General features: G+C 40.5%; 1 protein-coding gene across 1 annotated transcript in view; it reads left to right on the top strand.

Annotated features, from left to right (window-relative positions):
* Positions 1–16,184, top strand: part of ZSWIM6 (zinc finger SWIM-type containing 6) — a 167,771-nt gene that overhangs the window by 130,420 nt on the left and 21,167 nt on the right. Inside the window, exon 5 of the mRNA XM_084802585.1 lies at positions 14,088–14,267. Coding sequence (XP_084658711.1) covers positions 14,088–14,267 — 180 coding nt within the window. The remainder of the gene's footprint in view (positions 1–14,087; positions 14,268–16,184) is intronic.

The following is a 16,184-nucleotide window of genomic DNA, read 5'->3' as shown; positions in this document are numbered from 1 at the left end:
AGAATGACTTGAATTTTACACAGACAGCTTTCTCATACAGTTTGGTAGCAGAAAGAATGCTAAATAATTTGCAGCAAGTGAACATTTTGTGAGGCTACTACAGACTTGTCTGATGATTTCATAACGTTTTAATGACTTTCTTTAGAATTCCAGAATTTAAATTTAAAAAGTGCTGCCTGAGTAGGAGACTGCTCCTTGTCTCCTTAGCTTACTGGAGTGAGTTGACAGGCCCACTGGGGCCTGTGTCTTTCTTTTCCTTTGACCTGGTGATAAAGCAACCTGGAGCAGAGGTAGGATCTGAAATGTGAGTGAGTCACCGGGCTTCCTCTCGCAGAGGTAACCTTTGAAGTTCAGAGGCAAATCTGATTTTGATCCATGACAGTTACCTTTTGTTGACTCCTTTAGTTCTGGAGTATATTAGTAAATTCCAAAGTTCTCATCAGCAAACGTAGAGGAGAATGTAAAAAGCATTCATAAGGTAGGAATTTGAACAGATGCCTTGAAATGGCTTAAAGGGCTGGACATCCCAGTCAGGTCCCAGTTTTGAAGCAGAGAGAAAAATCATGCTAGGAGAAATGCTTTGACCATAGTGCTGAGAGCACAGACATCCCTCCATGACACTGTCACCAGCGTGCTTATATAGTTCCTCTGGCTATCTTTTTTTTTTTTTCGATCCCTGTCGTTTTTAGTTATACCATCTTTTTCTCTTTTGTTCAAGTAACTAGAACATTGAAAGTAATACATGCTGTTAGCTATTCTTTCTATGAATAGAGTTGGTGCTCAATACATATTTGTGAAAATGTAAGTGAACGAATAATTGATGCACAATGTCATCTACCCACTTGGAAGCCGTGAAGAACATAGTTTTGATAGTAAACACTTAGAAAGCATTAACTGTGTTACCAGTTTTCTGCTCCCTCATGTTTTGTCTTATTTAGGCTTTTCTGCCCAGGAAATTCATGGGTGCTCATGTGTGCATGCACACACATGCATGTCCTGACAAGCAGTTTAGAGTACAGAAGGGTACTGGTTCCCCGTTGCCATCCATGCTGCAGGTAATCTGTTGCATTAATCATGCAGCCTGTGGGAAATGCATGGGGAGTGATTATACTATCACACACAATACAATCAGCGTGAAGCACTTGTCAAGACCAATACATCAAAGTTTAATTCAGTAATAGAATGAATTAGAGCAAAATGACACAGTCTGCTCTCTAGGAAGCACAGCACCCACCATAAGATCTTTTTTGCACTCCACAGAAAAGTCGGTGCGCTCCGACATCGTTTTTATGAACAAATTGGTATTCCAGGCAGACAGACTGTTATTGCAAGAACCCCCTCCCCATCCCCTTTTTTGTTATCTCACACAAACTTAAGTGCTAACGTGTCTACTTGACCACTGACACTCCACAATGACCAGCACTGGTCCGTCTGGTAGAGTTCTGTCGTAATTGGTTCTCGATCTCTAGCAATAGGAAGAGGATTTTTCCAGCGGCTCAGAGGCTCACACACTTCAGTGTAAATATGAGTAAGTGCTTTGCCAGAGGAAGACACAGGCAGATTAACAAGGACCTACTTACTTACTCGTGTGTTCTGTGGTACTCTGTACTACCGTCGTGTATATGTGCCGCAGTTGGAGAGCTCACAGCCTTGCTGTCTAGTCAGCACACACAATAAATAAATGAGAAATAAAAGGCAGCCTAAGACAGCTGCAGAAGCATTATATCATATAAAGTGTGCCACAGAAACAATTTGAGGATTGATCATGTACATTTCATACGTTAAAATGAAGTAAGTCACTGTTAGGAGAAGTTACTTGCCAACCGAGTCTTTTCAGAAATAGGTTTATATGGAGTTGGATTCATGACCCTTGAGTGAACCATAGAACTGTTTATGAAGATGCTCAGTCATATAGCCACATTCCTCTACCTCATCTATTGACTTTATTCCAGCTCAGAGTGAGAAACCACTGCCTGTCATGGTGCCTCTCTCTGATTCTTCTCTGGTCTCCTTTTCCTCACTTCCCTTGAAAAGGAGAGAGATGCTGAGGGTGTGGAAGCTGTTTCTGTGATCTCCTACAGAGTGAGGCTCCTAATGAGGGCAAGTCCACAGCACTGACAGATCAAACACAGTGGGACAGCTTGTTTATTAGATAATGAACATGGTCCAGGATGTCAGTAAACTCCTTTTAACTATTTTCCTTCTTGACAATAAAAAGAAACTTTTTAAAATTCTTTTCTGGAGGCCGGGCTGTGTGATACCTTAACATGTGCCATTTAGCGGGAGTTTGGCTGGGCATAACCCCGGCAGTCTTAAAACTTGGTTCACTATGTCCCTCGGGTCTGATCTTGAAAATTTTCCAGAAATGTTTTCATAAATTAAAAGCTAGCATATCAAATTTAAAGAAGACTGTTTTGCCAGTTAAACTTAACTTTTCAAACATGGAGTGACCGATGTATTAAAACTTCATTATGCTGATAATAACACTGTCATAATTAGAGTCACGGTTTTCATGTGGTCTGACCCAAGAAGTTTTGTGGCTGTAGTTTTGCTAGCACAACTAATTATGCCAGTGATCTCCTATTTGTGACTGCAATTAGGTATTTCATGGCCTCTAAATAAATATGATTAGATAATTGGATCATGCATGAAATTTATACTATTATAATAGCCTCTGAGAACAAAAATAAATATTGTGAATTATTTTATAATCATTGAACCCTTGGATATGCTAGAGGTGATTGCTTCCCTTTGCCTGCTGTTACTGTGGAAGGCGTTACATGGCGCTAGTATGTAGACACTGCACTTCACATCCAACAGCAGCTTTTCTAAATGAATGTAGAACAAGGGAAAATGATCCTTAGACTTTGACTGTCTCTGTTAGAGATTGTGATGTTTGGCTGGCTCCTCTGCCTTGCACTGGTCTGGCCTTTTCCCCTATTGTCACCATCTCTGCTTTCCCAGTACCATCCGCACCATTAGCTTCCTAGAGATTAGGGAGAAGAGCAGTATTTATAAATGACTCCCAAAGTTTTCACTCCAAAGATGAGCAGCTTTATTTTAATTAATCTACCTTCTCCCTTTAAGAAAAAAAAACCACACACACACAAAAATCTATGGCTTTTAATCACTAAATTGATAACAGTAACAACAAAACACAAGGAACAGGAACTGCGTGTGAAGTTAGGAACAGCAAGAATCCGCAGCTCACTTATTTGCTCACTGTTCATAATGCCATATCCTGCAATACACCCCACCAGGTAGAAAGCGTGCTCAGCCACACGCATTACCCCAGAAACACTGATGTAGACTTAACTCTAACAGAGCAGACCATAGTGTTTCCAGACAAAACAGATGTCATCTGACTGGATAATGAGTCTTGAGTCCTTTGTTTAGCTTGTGTTGGTTCATCTACTGTTTTAGTCAACACTGAAATTATTTTCTGTGCCTGTCACTTCTGAAAAACTGCAGTCCTATGTTGTTTAATTGGGCTTTATTTAGATGGACCTGTGGTACTTGTTGGATGTACTTTCCTTTCTGTGATCTGAGTATATAAGAATACAGTTGGGAGGGGGGCCGTAGGGCGATGGCTTATCAGCTTAGAGCACTGGCTGCTCTGCAGAGGATCCAGGCTTGATTCCCAGTACCCGTGCAGACATCCATAGCCACCCATACCTCCTGTTCCAAAGGGTCTGATGCCCTCTTCTGACCTCCACAGGGAATGAACACACACACACACACACACACACACACACACAAAACATACAATAAAAATTTTTTTGAAAGGACACACTTCAATGAAGTTCAGGGTTATTAACTGTATTTCAGGATACTCATAATTTTAGTTAATAAAATATTTATACTTCTAAAATACAAAGAATGAAATGATTCTGTCAAAAGAATAAAATCATTAGTCTTGGAATTTGCATAAGTCTAAACTGAAACTCTTGGCTAGATAGCTAAGTTGCTATAGTATTTAAGGACATTGAACATGAACCTTGGACAGGATTCTTACTCCTTTGTTTAGTAGATTCATCTCTCTAAATTTTAGTTTCTTTGTCTACGCAGTAGTGCTGTTTATTTGTTTGTTTGTTTGTTTGTAAGGTAATGTGATAATTGTGTAAATATTTAAAGCAGGGTTAATGTTTTATTTAAAACAGGGTTAATGTGAGGTAAAGATTCAGTGAAATGACAGCAATTATTGTCAGGTGAGTAACTGCAGATGCCGCTCACTTTTAGAAATGTTAGTTGAATTAGATGGAACAATCTTCGTACCCTGAAGAGAGACATTTAAAAACGTTAAATGTAGAATCTAATTAGAAACCCAACATGTGTAACTTGATATTGTTAGGATTTTCCTTGAAGGGATAAAATTTGCATACAAAGCAGCGTGTAATAATAATGCAGTGTGTTTGGATACCTTCTATTTTGTTAAGTTTTTATAATGACTTCTTGTTTGGCTTACAGCTCTTTCATCTGTTGAGTGATTTATTTGAATTTGATTATTTGAGCTAATAATATTTACACATGCACGAGTTGTTCTCGCTTCTGGAGGTTCATTCATCTTATGTGTTGTAGGATGCTTAACTAGTGTCTTGGGCCTTACTTTATATGACCATATATCTGACCATATCTGACCTCATATGGCAGATTCCTCCTAGAAGGGCATAGAGTCATCCCTTGTTGAGAGCCACTGTCCTAAATGTTGGGTCACAGTTTAGAAAGAAAAAAGAAAAATACCAGTAAGAAGGGCTAATGTCTGCGGCAGATAGATTCAGGAATAAGTGTCACTCTTAAAATTTCACTATAATTAATATGCTACTTTAAACTTTTAATAAATATATTTGTTAAATTTAAAATTATTATCTATAAATGCTGTTGATAATGAGTAATAGTCACGAGTGCACTGCATCAGAAACAGACAAGTTGCTAGGCAGTGGTGGCGCACACCTTTAATCCCAGCACTCGGGAGACAGAGGCAGGCAGATCACTGTGAGTTTGAGGCCAGCCTGATCTACAAAGTGAGTCCAGGACAGCCAAGGCTACACAGAGAAACCTTGTCTCAAAAAAGAAGAAAAAAAGAAGAAAGAAAGAAACAGACAAGTTTGTCTTTGCACCATGCTCCTCTCTCTGTGGTATGGCATCAGTGTTTCCTCTCTTAAGTCCGGGCACATTTTATCAGTTGAGACTGGTTGTGGGTGAAGACCTTAATAAGAGACCAGCAGTGTCCACTCCTTGTGTCTTGGAAGTCTGTTCATGGAGTTTCTGTGTAAAGTATGGCTGTCTGAGGCAATGTGAAGTCTACAGTTAGAAACGGAAGTGTAAAACAGCCCGATGAGTTAGGAAGATGTTATGTCCCTATTGTCTCAGTTAGGAAGATGACACCACAAAGGCTGAGTGGACTCGTTCAGAGTCAGTTAGTTGGCTGCTCATTCCTTTGAGACCAGAGCTTTTTGATGAGAAAATTACTTGTTGATGAAAATATAAACAGTGAGGATGTGAGGTGGGGCGAAATGGTCTTGTCTGAATGTTTGCTAGAAGGAGCTAGCTGGTGGGCGCAGTTAATTCGTGTCACCCACTTCACTGATGGTAGATCATGCCTCACAATAGCAGTATTTTGCTATTGGCAGAATACTGACATCATCAGAAAGACTGTGAGAACAATTTATGTTGTGTTCTGCACGTTTCTGCCCATGTTCTCAGACTGGTTGGGAGGAGACCTAAGAATCTGTACTTTTCCTTGGCTTGTCTTCCTTGGTGGTGTTTGGCTAAGATCGCTGAGAGAAGACTAGGCAGGGTAGGTGAGGGGAAGGGGAATGCATGCAGGGTGGTTGTATTGGTTACTCTTCTGGAGCTGCGATAAAACACCAGGACAATGGTAACTTGGAGAAGGAAGTTTGTTTTGGCTTTCGTACAGTTTCAGAGTACTAAGAGGCAGGCCAGGTGGCAGGTGCCGGGAGTTTGAGAGCATCCATCTTCAAACCCAAGCCCCAAGCAGGAAATGCAAACTAAGTAAGACTTGGCTATATGATCTAAAGCCTGCCCCCTTGTCATGCACTTCCTGAGTGGCACCATCTAAACCTTCCAAACAGCACCAGCAATGGGAACCAGATACTCAAATGCCTGAGCCTGCTGGCCAGAGTGGTTCAAGCCTTTAATCAGCACTTGGGAAGCAGAGGCAGGTGGATTTCTGAGTTTGAAGCCTGCCTGGTGTACAGAGCAAATTCCAGGACAGCCAGGACTATTTAAAAAAAAAATCTTGAAAAACAAAAACAAAAGACTTGGGATTCAAATGCTTGAGCCTATGCAGAGCGCATCTCACTTGAATCACCATATTCCACTCCCTGCCCCCCCCCATAGATAGGCTCATGCCATATCTTAATGAAAAATGTATATAGTCCAACTTCAAACAATTCCATAGTCTGTCACAGTCTCAACACAGTTTAAATGTCCAAAGTCTCTTCTGAGACTTGAGGTATTTGAAACTATAACCCCCTACATTTTTTGAAAGAAAGCAAATTCCATACTTCCAACATATATAAGAGCACAGAAAATACATTATCACTCCAAAAGGGAGGAATTGGGGCACCATGAGGAAATACTGGACCAGAACAAGACCAAAACTCAGCAGGACAAAAACCAAATCCTGTAACTCCGTGTCCAGTGTCTGGGACTGTCATTTCAAAGACCTCAGATGGCAGTGCGCCGCAAGCTTTGCTGTCTGCAACACACGTTTCTTGAGCTAGTTTCACTCCATGTCTGAAGCTCTCCTTGGCAGATGTCTCACTACTCACAACCCTAGCATCTCGGCAACTCCACTACGATCTAGCCTTCACTGGGACGGCTTCCGTCAGTGCCCTTTCCTAGCCTCTTGCCGTCTTAGGACCTTCATTCAGGCACTCCACGTACTGCCCAGCTCCAGTGGCTCTTTCTTCCACAGACTTTCATACCACTAAACCCAGTACCACGTGGAAAATTCTGCCAAGTCTGGCTGCCAACTTGGAATGGTCTCTCTGCCCCCCTTCATCACATCAACTGTCGATTTTTTTTACTCAGTTGCTTTCTGGGAGCAGAAGATGCCTTAGGCTCACTTGTAGAAGTTGGAAGCTTAACTGAGGGGGGCTTATCCAGGGAACTCCCCTGCCTTTGTTCCAGTGCAGAGCAAAGACTTCTTTTATGGGTTTAATTTTTTTTTTTTTTTTTTTAGCAATTGCATCTTCTCTCTCAGCACATGCCTTGGTTTTAACGCTAAGCTTCCTAGTGGTCTTTCTCTCTCCAGACTGCATTTTGTATCTCTTTCTGCACTTTTGTTCCATTTCATTGTAGGCCCACAGAAGGGAAATAACACAGCCATGACACAGACTCAACATTACGCAGTCTTGAAATCTCCACCAAAGAAATTAGTCCATTGCTTTTTAATGTAGCCTCAAGCAAGTTCTCAGGACACCGGCAGAAGGCAGCCGGATTCTTTGTCAACAATACCACACGAATGGCCTCTAACCCCCTCGCTAATGCTGTCTCTCATCTGAAGCCCCTTGAACTGGGCCTGCATACTTTACATTGCTCTCAGCACTACTGTTTCTAGACTCTTAACTGAATTTACTCTTTAAGCTCTGGTCTCAACCAACTTTCTCTTTCAAAGTTCTAGTCTTGTACATCTTTTTAAAAACAAGCAAGCAAACAAACATGGTCAGGTTCTTTACAACAGCCACTCAGTCTCTGGCACCAACTTCTGTCCTAGTCACTTTTCTGCTGCTGTGATAAAACAGCATGACTGAAAGAAACTTACAAAAGAAAAAAATGACTTGTGGTTCCAAAGGGACAAGAGTCCATGTAACAGCAAGTGGCAGGCATGGTGGCAGAAGCAGGAAGCTGAGATCTTACACCTTCAGACACAAGCACAAAGCAGAGACTGTGAACTGGACTTCGGGTGAGGCTATCTGATCTCCAGGCCTGCCCCTAGTGAGCACTTCCTGCGGCGAGGCTGCACCAAGACTAAACCTCCCAAACAGGTATGCCAGCTGGGGATCGTTGGTTCAAATGCCTGAACCTGTAGGGAATCCTTCTGATTCAAATCACAGTGGTAGAAAAAGCTAGAGCTGAGATGTGCCAAAGAGAATTCTGAATCTGGCTGCTACACCCTGGGTTTGATACTGGCATTATTTACTTTGAGGTACTGAACCTAAGAAATCAATGTAAATATATAGAGTTTGTTTTCACTGTGATTTGTAACAACCAAGCATTCTCTGTAACAAAAAACAAAACAAACAAAAAAAACCAAAAAACAAACAAACAGAAATTCCTCTCTGTGTGTCCTGCAGGTCCACTGCAGGACCGTGGAAATGCTGACTTGTACCCAACTCTCACCACTTTGCCATGGAATCTTTGAAAGGGTTAGCATTTCAGAGAGACCCTGGAGTGGGGTTGAATCATCAGAGAACTCTACTGTTATAGCGACAGATACTTCAGGCACACTGAAGGGAACGGAGATAAATGCCCAAAGTGGGACCCTGAATTAATAAAATTTGGAGAATGACTTATTCAATTTGGTTAATTTGGTTATTAAGGCTAATTACAGCCTTTGTAGTCATGACTGTTAAGATAAAAGACCATATCTATTATGGCACTAAACTTGAATCTAGCGTTAAGAACACCCATTCAGGATGAAACCTCTCTTTAGGGAGGTGAGCAATAAAAGGATGTTACAAGCCAATTAATAAAGACTTAGCTTTTGAAAAAAGAATTTCTCCTGAAAAATGGAAATTTTCTAATTAGGGAAATTCGAGCATAAAAAGCTGAGGCAAATTTTATAAATTTCTCTTTTTCTCAGGCCATATAGAAATCCTCGTTGAAATGAGCCAAGAATAGTTAGGATCTAGTGTTCAGCTCCTCGCCTTGCTGGGTTTGGTTTTTCTCCTATTTGTAACCAGCTCAGCTTCACATGTGGGCATCTGGGCTGTCAGGCACTCAGAGGCTGCACCCTGCAGGGTGATAGACCATGAGAGCTAGTGGATGGAAGTAATGCCTTTTGAAAGAGGCCAGGCAAGGATGCCTCAGGAAGGGGCGGTCCTCCAGGAAGGTCCTGTCACTGGATGCTAAAGTTGCTGAAACTGTGATCTTGCTCTTTGGCCTCTTTTTCTCTTGACTATGAACTGTACTTACAGCAACCAGATCGACTTACGGCATTCAACATGGAAATAGTAATGATTTTGGAGAAAATTACTATAATGAGTTAAGGGGATATGGCTGCAGAGTTTTACATGTCCTTTGTAGCATACAGTGAGGACCCAGTAAATGGCAACTTGGTTTTTCCTTCAGTGCAAGGGATCGGGCTCGGGGCCCTGTGTCACACACAGATGTTACCCATTCTATACTATGAAATGTATACTGTGCGCACTAACTACAGAAACATTAAAATATACCCCTCACTAACCAGAGCGCCTCTGCATCTGTGTAGCATATCCACGGCTTAGTTTGCTTTATATGGTTATACCATAATTTGTTGGTCCGTTCACTAGTGGAAGGACGTTCAGATTGTTTTCACTCGTTTTTTCCCCCCTCAGTCAAATTTTTATAAGCATATTTTTCCAGGTTTTTGTGGGACTGTGTTTATAATTCTCCTGGGAAAATGTGTAGGAATGAGTTCTGGGTCGTTTGGTAAGCGTGTCTTGCAGGTGGATGCCCACTACTCCCCACTCCACAGTAGTTCATGAGGGTTCTGCCTCTGCCTGCAGGTGCCAAGCTTTTTGGTTTTTTTCTTGACTGTAACCACTGTAATGGAGTGTTTATCTCACTGTGATTATAACTTATATTTTCCTAGTTATTGATATTGAGCATGTTTGTTTTTTATAGGCTGGTCAGTCTTTATTGCTTCTTTCGTGAATTATCTTTCTACAGTGTTTTACACTTTACAGATTATGTGAGTGGAAAGTTTCTGTCCCCACTATGCCGAGCCCCGCCTCCTCCCTAGTATTCTCCACATCAGTGGTGTATTTGTTCAGCTGATTAACTTAGGCTGACACGTTTTCACTCAAAGCTGGTAGTTTCCAGGAGAGTTGACACTAAGTGCTGTGCATCTCATGTGTTTGGATGAGTGCGTCGCGGCATATGCCTGCCTTTTGAGTCTTGTACTCTTGAGTTTTTCACCCTCTTAAATGTTTTCTGTCCTCTTCCCGTTTCTGTGTCTTTTTCCTGGGGCAGCCACTGATACCCCTCCCCTGCCTCCATTAGTTTGCCTTTTCTACATGTCCCCTGGCTGGATTAGATACTTTGGAGCCTTTTCAGAGAGCCTTCTTTTACTCAGAATTTACTTAATTTCCTACAAGTCTCTTTACAGCCCCCTTGTTTGTTGTGCTCAGTCTGTTGGTTTATAAACATCTTTCTTACGAGAGGGCTTTAGGGCTTGCATTATTGCTCGATGTCACACTGGTGACTTGGCAATTCCCTGCCCTGTCCATGATTTCCTGTCAGTCTCTTGTCTCTGTGGAGAAGAGTTTTTAATTTGGCTGGAGCCCATTTCCTTAGTCTTTCTTTTGCGTTCCCTGCTTTTGATACTCTAGATAATCCTTCACCTAGCTGAAGGCATGGATCTAGAAGCTCTGTGGTCCTTAGTTTGGTCTTCAGCTGTGTGGTCCACCTTGATTTATTTTACTTGCTTGATAGTGTTAAGCTATTTGCCAATTTTCTGTCCACGCGTTTTGCCAATTATTGAGAAAGGAATACTGAAGTCTACAAACAAACTAAACTGTTTCTGTGTTTTCCTTACAGTTGTTTGTTTTTGCTTATGTGTTAAGCCTTGTTAAGTACAGCTTAGGAGTGTATCTTCAGGGAGAACATTCATCACCATGTAATGTCTGGCTCAAGTCTGCAGTGAAGTTCCTCCAGCTTTACTGTGGCTCGGTCTTCCTAATCCTTTTATGTTGATTGTTATATTTTATGTACAACATGGTATTGTTCTTAGCTTTTAATCTGACTTGATTACCCCTTTTAATTGGTACATTTAGAACATAGATACTTTCTGTATATTCATATACACATGTGCATCTGTGTTTGGGGGTGTATGTGTTAATTAAAATTTGATTTAAAAAGTAATTATATTTTTAAAAATTTGACTTTGGTTATCTTGTTGACTCGTATTTTTTTCAAGTGACATTATAGCAAACATGCCTACACCTACTATTCAGTTAACCTTTTGCCACATAAATTAAATATAAAATCTAATAATCAGAGATACCTTAATCTATTAAAGTTGTTAATATGTATTATATATTTTATGCATTTAAAAATTCATGGGACAGTGATTGAAATTTTGATTATTCACACATATTTCCAAAGAACAAAAATGGCAAAAATTCTTATTTCCTTAGACATCGTTTCTGCTATTCTTTATTCTCAGACTGTCAACTTTCTTTTTGGTGTTATTTCTCTTTATTCGGGAATACTTGACCTTAGTATTTTTTTCCCCTAGAAAAGACCTTTTAGCAATGAATGCTGCATGCTTTCTTTGTTCTGAGGATGTCTGTATTTTCCCACGTGTCCTGGGTAATATTATCACTGTCCAGTGTCAATTCTAGATTGGTTTCTAGTTCCTTTTAACATTCCACCGACGTCGTTAATTATGGTCTGTCCCGTGTGATTACTCATGAGAAATCAGTAGTTATTTGAACCATTATTCTATAGGTGATTGTCATTTTTGGTTGTTGGTTTTCTTTGGTTTTGGGTTTTTGTTAGGTTGTTTGTTTGTTTGTTTTTTGCCCTTTTTTTATCTTGCTTTTCACCAGTTTAGTTATGCTATGGTTGGTCATGGTTCTGTCTGGGCAGACCCTTTTTTGAGGTTGACTATGCTGCTTAGATCTGTAAATTAATACCATTTTGCAAATCTGAAAGGTTTTAGTAATTCTTTCTTTCAAAGTTCTCATTTCCTTAGAATCCAGTGGCACAAATGCTAACAAGCCTTTGCTGTTTGCCTGCCTGTTTAAGAGTGTGTGTAACTCCATCCCGGTGTCTTCCTGGTTGTTGCTCCTTAAGCTCGCTCTTTCTGTGGCATCATCATTCAGCTTTTGGTCCCATTCAGTAAATTTATTTCATATACTGTTTTCTCGTTTATAACATTTCTGTTTAAGTCTCTGTGTGTTTTTCTTAGTCGCCTTTACCATCTTCTCACAGAACAGTTACTGTCTCTATCAAGGCTTTAATTCGAAAGTCCTGCTAGTCCTGCTTGACATCTGTTGAGTTTTCACTTGAGAGTTGACACATTTTCCTGCTTTGTTATAAACCACGATTTTAGAGTCTAGACATTTTGAATATTGTTAGAATCAGGATTTGATGAAAATTCCCAAAATAATGGGAAAAAATGAAAACCACCTACCAAGGTGATGGGACCATAACTTTAAACAACACTTTCAGGGTGGGAGCTCCAGTGTCAGGGTTTTCTCTTTCCCAGTACTCTCTGGGGGAAATCAGGTTTCAGGTTTATCACTGATGTGCCCTGCAGAGGTCCTTGAGTGCAGCTATTAATCTTGTGTCAGATCCGGGAGAAGCAGAGAAGAGGCGGTGGGAAATAGCAGCTACATGGGTCTCCCGGTCCTGCTTCCTCTCTCCAGCTCACTGCTGTGTCTCAGGGAAGAGTGGCTGTGCTGAGCTCACTTCATCTTGGCTCACCGTGTTTCGTGTTTAACTGGCACTTGAGCTTTTTAAACTGTAGATTTAGATATCTGTGGATTAGAAGAATTGAGGCTGACTTTTCTTTTTTTTTAATTTTGTGTATTTTATTTTGACAGTTTTAAGTTTTTAAGCCACTTTATATGTACAGTCTCAGATGCACTAAACGTGAGAGACTGTTAGACATCACTTTTGGGCAAAGAAAACACTGTCCATCCTGTTCCCTTCTACCTTTCTTACCCAGCTAACGGGTTAATGGAAACAGATGTCCACACATACCTTCCTAGAGAACACATATTGGGAATGTTTGGAAGCATTGGTATCATCTTTTTGAGAAATTAATATTTTAAAGTTTATGAAATATTTGTGTTAGCTATCCTTTTAAACTATGCAGAAAGCACAATATATTCACCATTATCTTATTATTCAGGCCAGGAGTTATTCCTTTCCCTTAAATTCATTTTTATCTTTTGAAAAACTAGTGAAAATTTTGTTAGTATGTTTTTTAACATTCAGTGATCATATGAAGATTGGTGCCTATTAGATTGCTTAGGAAAGTGTGCTCAATGTAACTTACTTTTAATTTTGTTTTGTTTGGTTGTCTCTGAGCTAGTATTTCACTGTCTGGAACTCACTAGGTACCACAAGCTCCTCCTGTCTTAGCCTCCCAAGTGACAGCTTTGTGTCGCTATGTCTGGCTTTAAGTTTTACTTGTTAAAAATTTTTTTTCTAACTGACTTCTTTGTTTTTTGAAACAGGGTTTCTCTGTGTTGCCCTAGCTGTACTAGAACTTGCTCTGTAGACCTGGCTGGCCTCAAACTCATAGAGATTAGCCTGCCTCTACCTCCCAAGTACTAGGATTAAAGGCGTGTGCCACCACCACCACCCCAGCTATTACTGACTTCTGAGCCTAAACAATTCCTCCATTTACATATATGTTTGTGTGTGTGTGTGTGTGTGTGTGTGTGTGTGTGTATGTGTGTATGAGAATGTACATACACGTGCACATAATTGTGACTTCTAACTAATAAACAGTGTTTGAAAGTATTTTAAGGAGGCTGAGAGCCTGTGTCCATAGTATAGTTTTATTCTTCGAAAGTAAATTTAATTGGGGAAGAATGATGTGGAATAGTACCAATGTCTACACTCTGTTTAAATTGAACCCTACGATTGTTTGTGTTACTGACTTTTATATGTGCAATATAATGCAAATAAGAAGGTGGTGACAGTTAGAGCTTGTGAACTACACATCCTTCTGTGTAACAGCTCCGCGGTCTTCAGTTTAAATGAGGCTGTATGTTGTCTTCTGAGGAGAGCTGTCAGATTCATGTCCACCATGAAGTGCTTCAAAGTTTTTTTCTTTAGCTATTAGTTGTGAACATTTTTATAATTTTTAAAAATTTATTTCCTCCTCCTCTTTATATTAGGTGCTCTGTGGATGTGTATAGTTTTAAACCCCCACTGTAAGTTGGAACAGAAGGCCAGTTGGCTAAAACAACTGAAAAAATGGAACAGTGTTGATGTCTGCCCATGGGAAGATGGAAATCATGGCAGTGAATTACCCAACCTAACCAATGCTCTGCCTCAGGGTGCGAATGCCAGCCAAGGTGAGTCCCCTATAGCTCCCGTTCTCAGCTGCTGCTTTGTGCGTTTGCTTGTAAGGTTAACAGGCAGTGAATTTGGGGACTTCCATAATTTAAGGACATTACATGTTTCTTCTGAATGTGTGCTTGTGTTTTAATCTCTATAGAGAATATTGTATGCATTTAAAAATACTACACAATGCAGATAGATATGCTATTCCTATATATTCGTGTGGAATAAAATGATCCACTAATGGTTGAGTTTGAATTTTACCTTTTAACTAAAAAGATAGAGTACAGCAGTAGTATGTTACTGTGTAAAATTGTAGAGAGACTAGAGGAAGTTTCTGGCTTTGCTGGTCAGTTCATATTTGAGCTATTGTGTACTTAATTTCTTAGATTTAGAATATAGCAAGGAGATCTGAAACTGGGGGGGTGGGGGGGTGGCACTTGCCTTACAGAAATTCTTTATTGTGAAAGGCTGCATAGTGTGTTCAGTCCCAACCATAGGAGGTGAATAGTGTCCTTCAGTCTCTGAGACAATCAAGAAATGCCCCCACATGTTTGCAGAATTATTTTATCTTGTTGTTTCAGTTTTTCTTAAGCCCTTTCAAAACTACTCCTTGGCTTCACTTTCTTCTATGAGACACTGCTGAATTTTCTGGTCTTTTTCAGAATCACATTCTTAACTTGTTAAGTCTTAGACAAATCTTCTATCATTCACTAAATCTGTACCAGTATTTTCACGTGATGTTATGCTTGGTGTAGATTTAAACCCCATGGTTGAAGCAGGGTTGTAATTAACATTGGAAGGATCCAGACTAAATATGTCTTTTGCTGGCTATGGAGGAGTTGATATTCTTAAAGAAAATGCTATGTGATGTGTCGAGTTCATTTGTGATGTTAACACTGTTTCGGTCTTTAAAAACGAAACCCACAGGGACTTGTCCAATCAAAAAGAGGTTCCAGGACCTAGCCAGATGATTGTCAGGCTCTGTTTACCTGGAGATGCTTGCCCTGGGGATTCAGTATTTGAAGTCCATCCTGTCTATGTCATACTCATGGTGATGTTACTTAATAATTAAATATACCCCTCAGATCTCCAATTTTTTTCCAAGTTGTCAAGTGTAATTGGTCAACATTTATTCTTTTCATTGCTACGGAAAGGTTTCCTGATGTCTATGTAGGTGACATCTCTAATCTTGTGTTTTTCTAATTGGAGGTTTTTCTTTTGAGTTTTGGATGCTGCTATTTTGGGGGGATTGCTCCTTTGATGTGTCCTACACTTTGAACTTTGCTTTCTATTTATAATGTTACTACTTTGATTTAATATGAAAATTTTGTAAGCTTTAGAAACTAGGTGTAGGCTGGAGAGATGGCTGTGTTTTAAGAGTACTTGCTGCTCTTTCAGAGGACTTGTGTTTAGTTCCCAGCACCCATATGGTAATTCCCAGCCATCTATAAGTCCAGTTCTGTGGGATCTCATGCCCTCTTCTGGCCCCGGTAGGTACCAGGCACAATACACAGACACAGGAGGAGGCAAAACCTCAATACAAACTAAAAAAGAGGAACAGACCTAGCCTCCAGGGCTCCAGGGCAGTTGTGTCCCTTACAGCTTGACTTCGGCAGTGTAGAGAGGCAGGTCGGAACTCCAAAGGCAGTGCTTGTGGCTGTGATGCCTAAAGGGTGTCTGCTTTTAGCCAGAAACTCATAGGCTTTCCTGAGGGGTTATGAGAAGAGCCATTCTTTTTTGGAGGGTGATGGTTATCATACCCACAGAGGCTGTGGTTACTTACACCTAGACCGCTCCACAGTGTTCCCTCTAGAGGAGAGCCTGGGAACTGAGGGGTGGAGCCCAGTAGCCAGAGCGTCACACTGAGCTCACTGTGCTTCTGGGACAGATGTCTTTCACACACGTGTGTTAGAGTGAGCACACAGGGC

Source organism: Acomys minous (genome assembly GCF_964271855.1).
Source record: "Acomys minous genome assembly, chromosome: 11".
Lineage (NCBI taxonomy): Eukaryota > Metazoa > Chordata > Mammalia > Rodentia > Muridae > Acomys > Acomys minous.
This window is presented reverse-complemented; position numbering and strand designations above follow the sequence as displayed.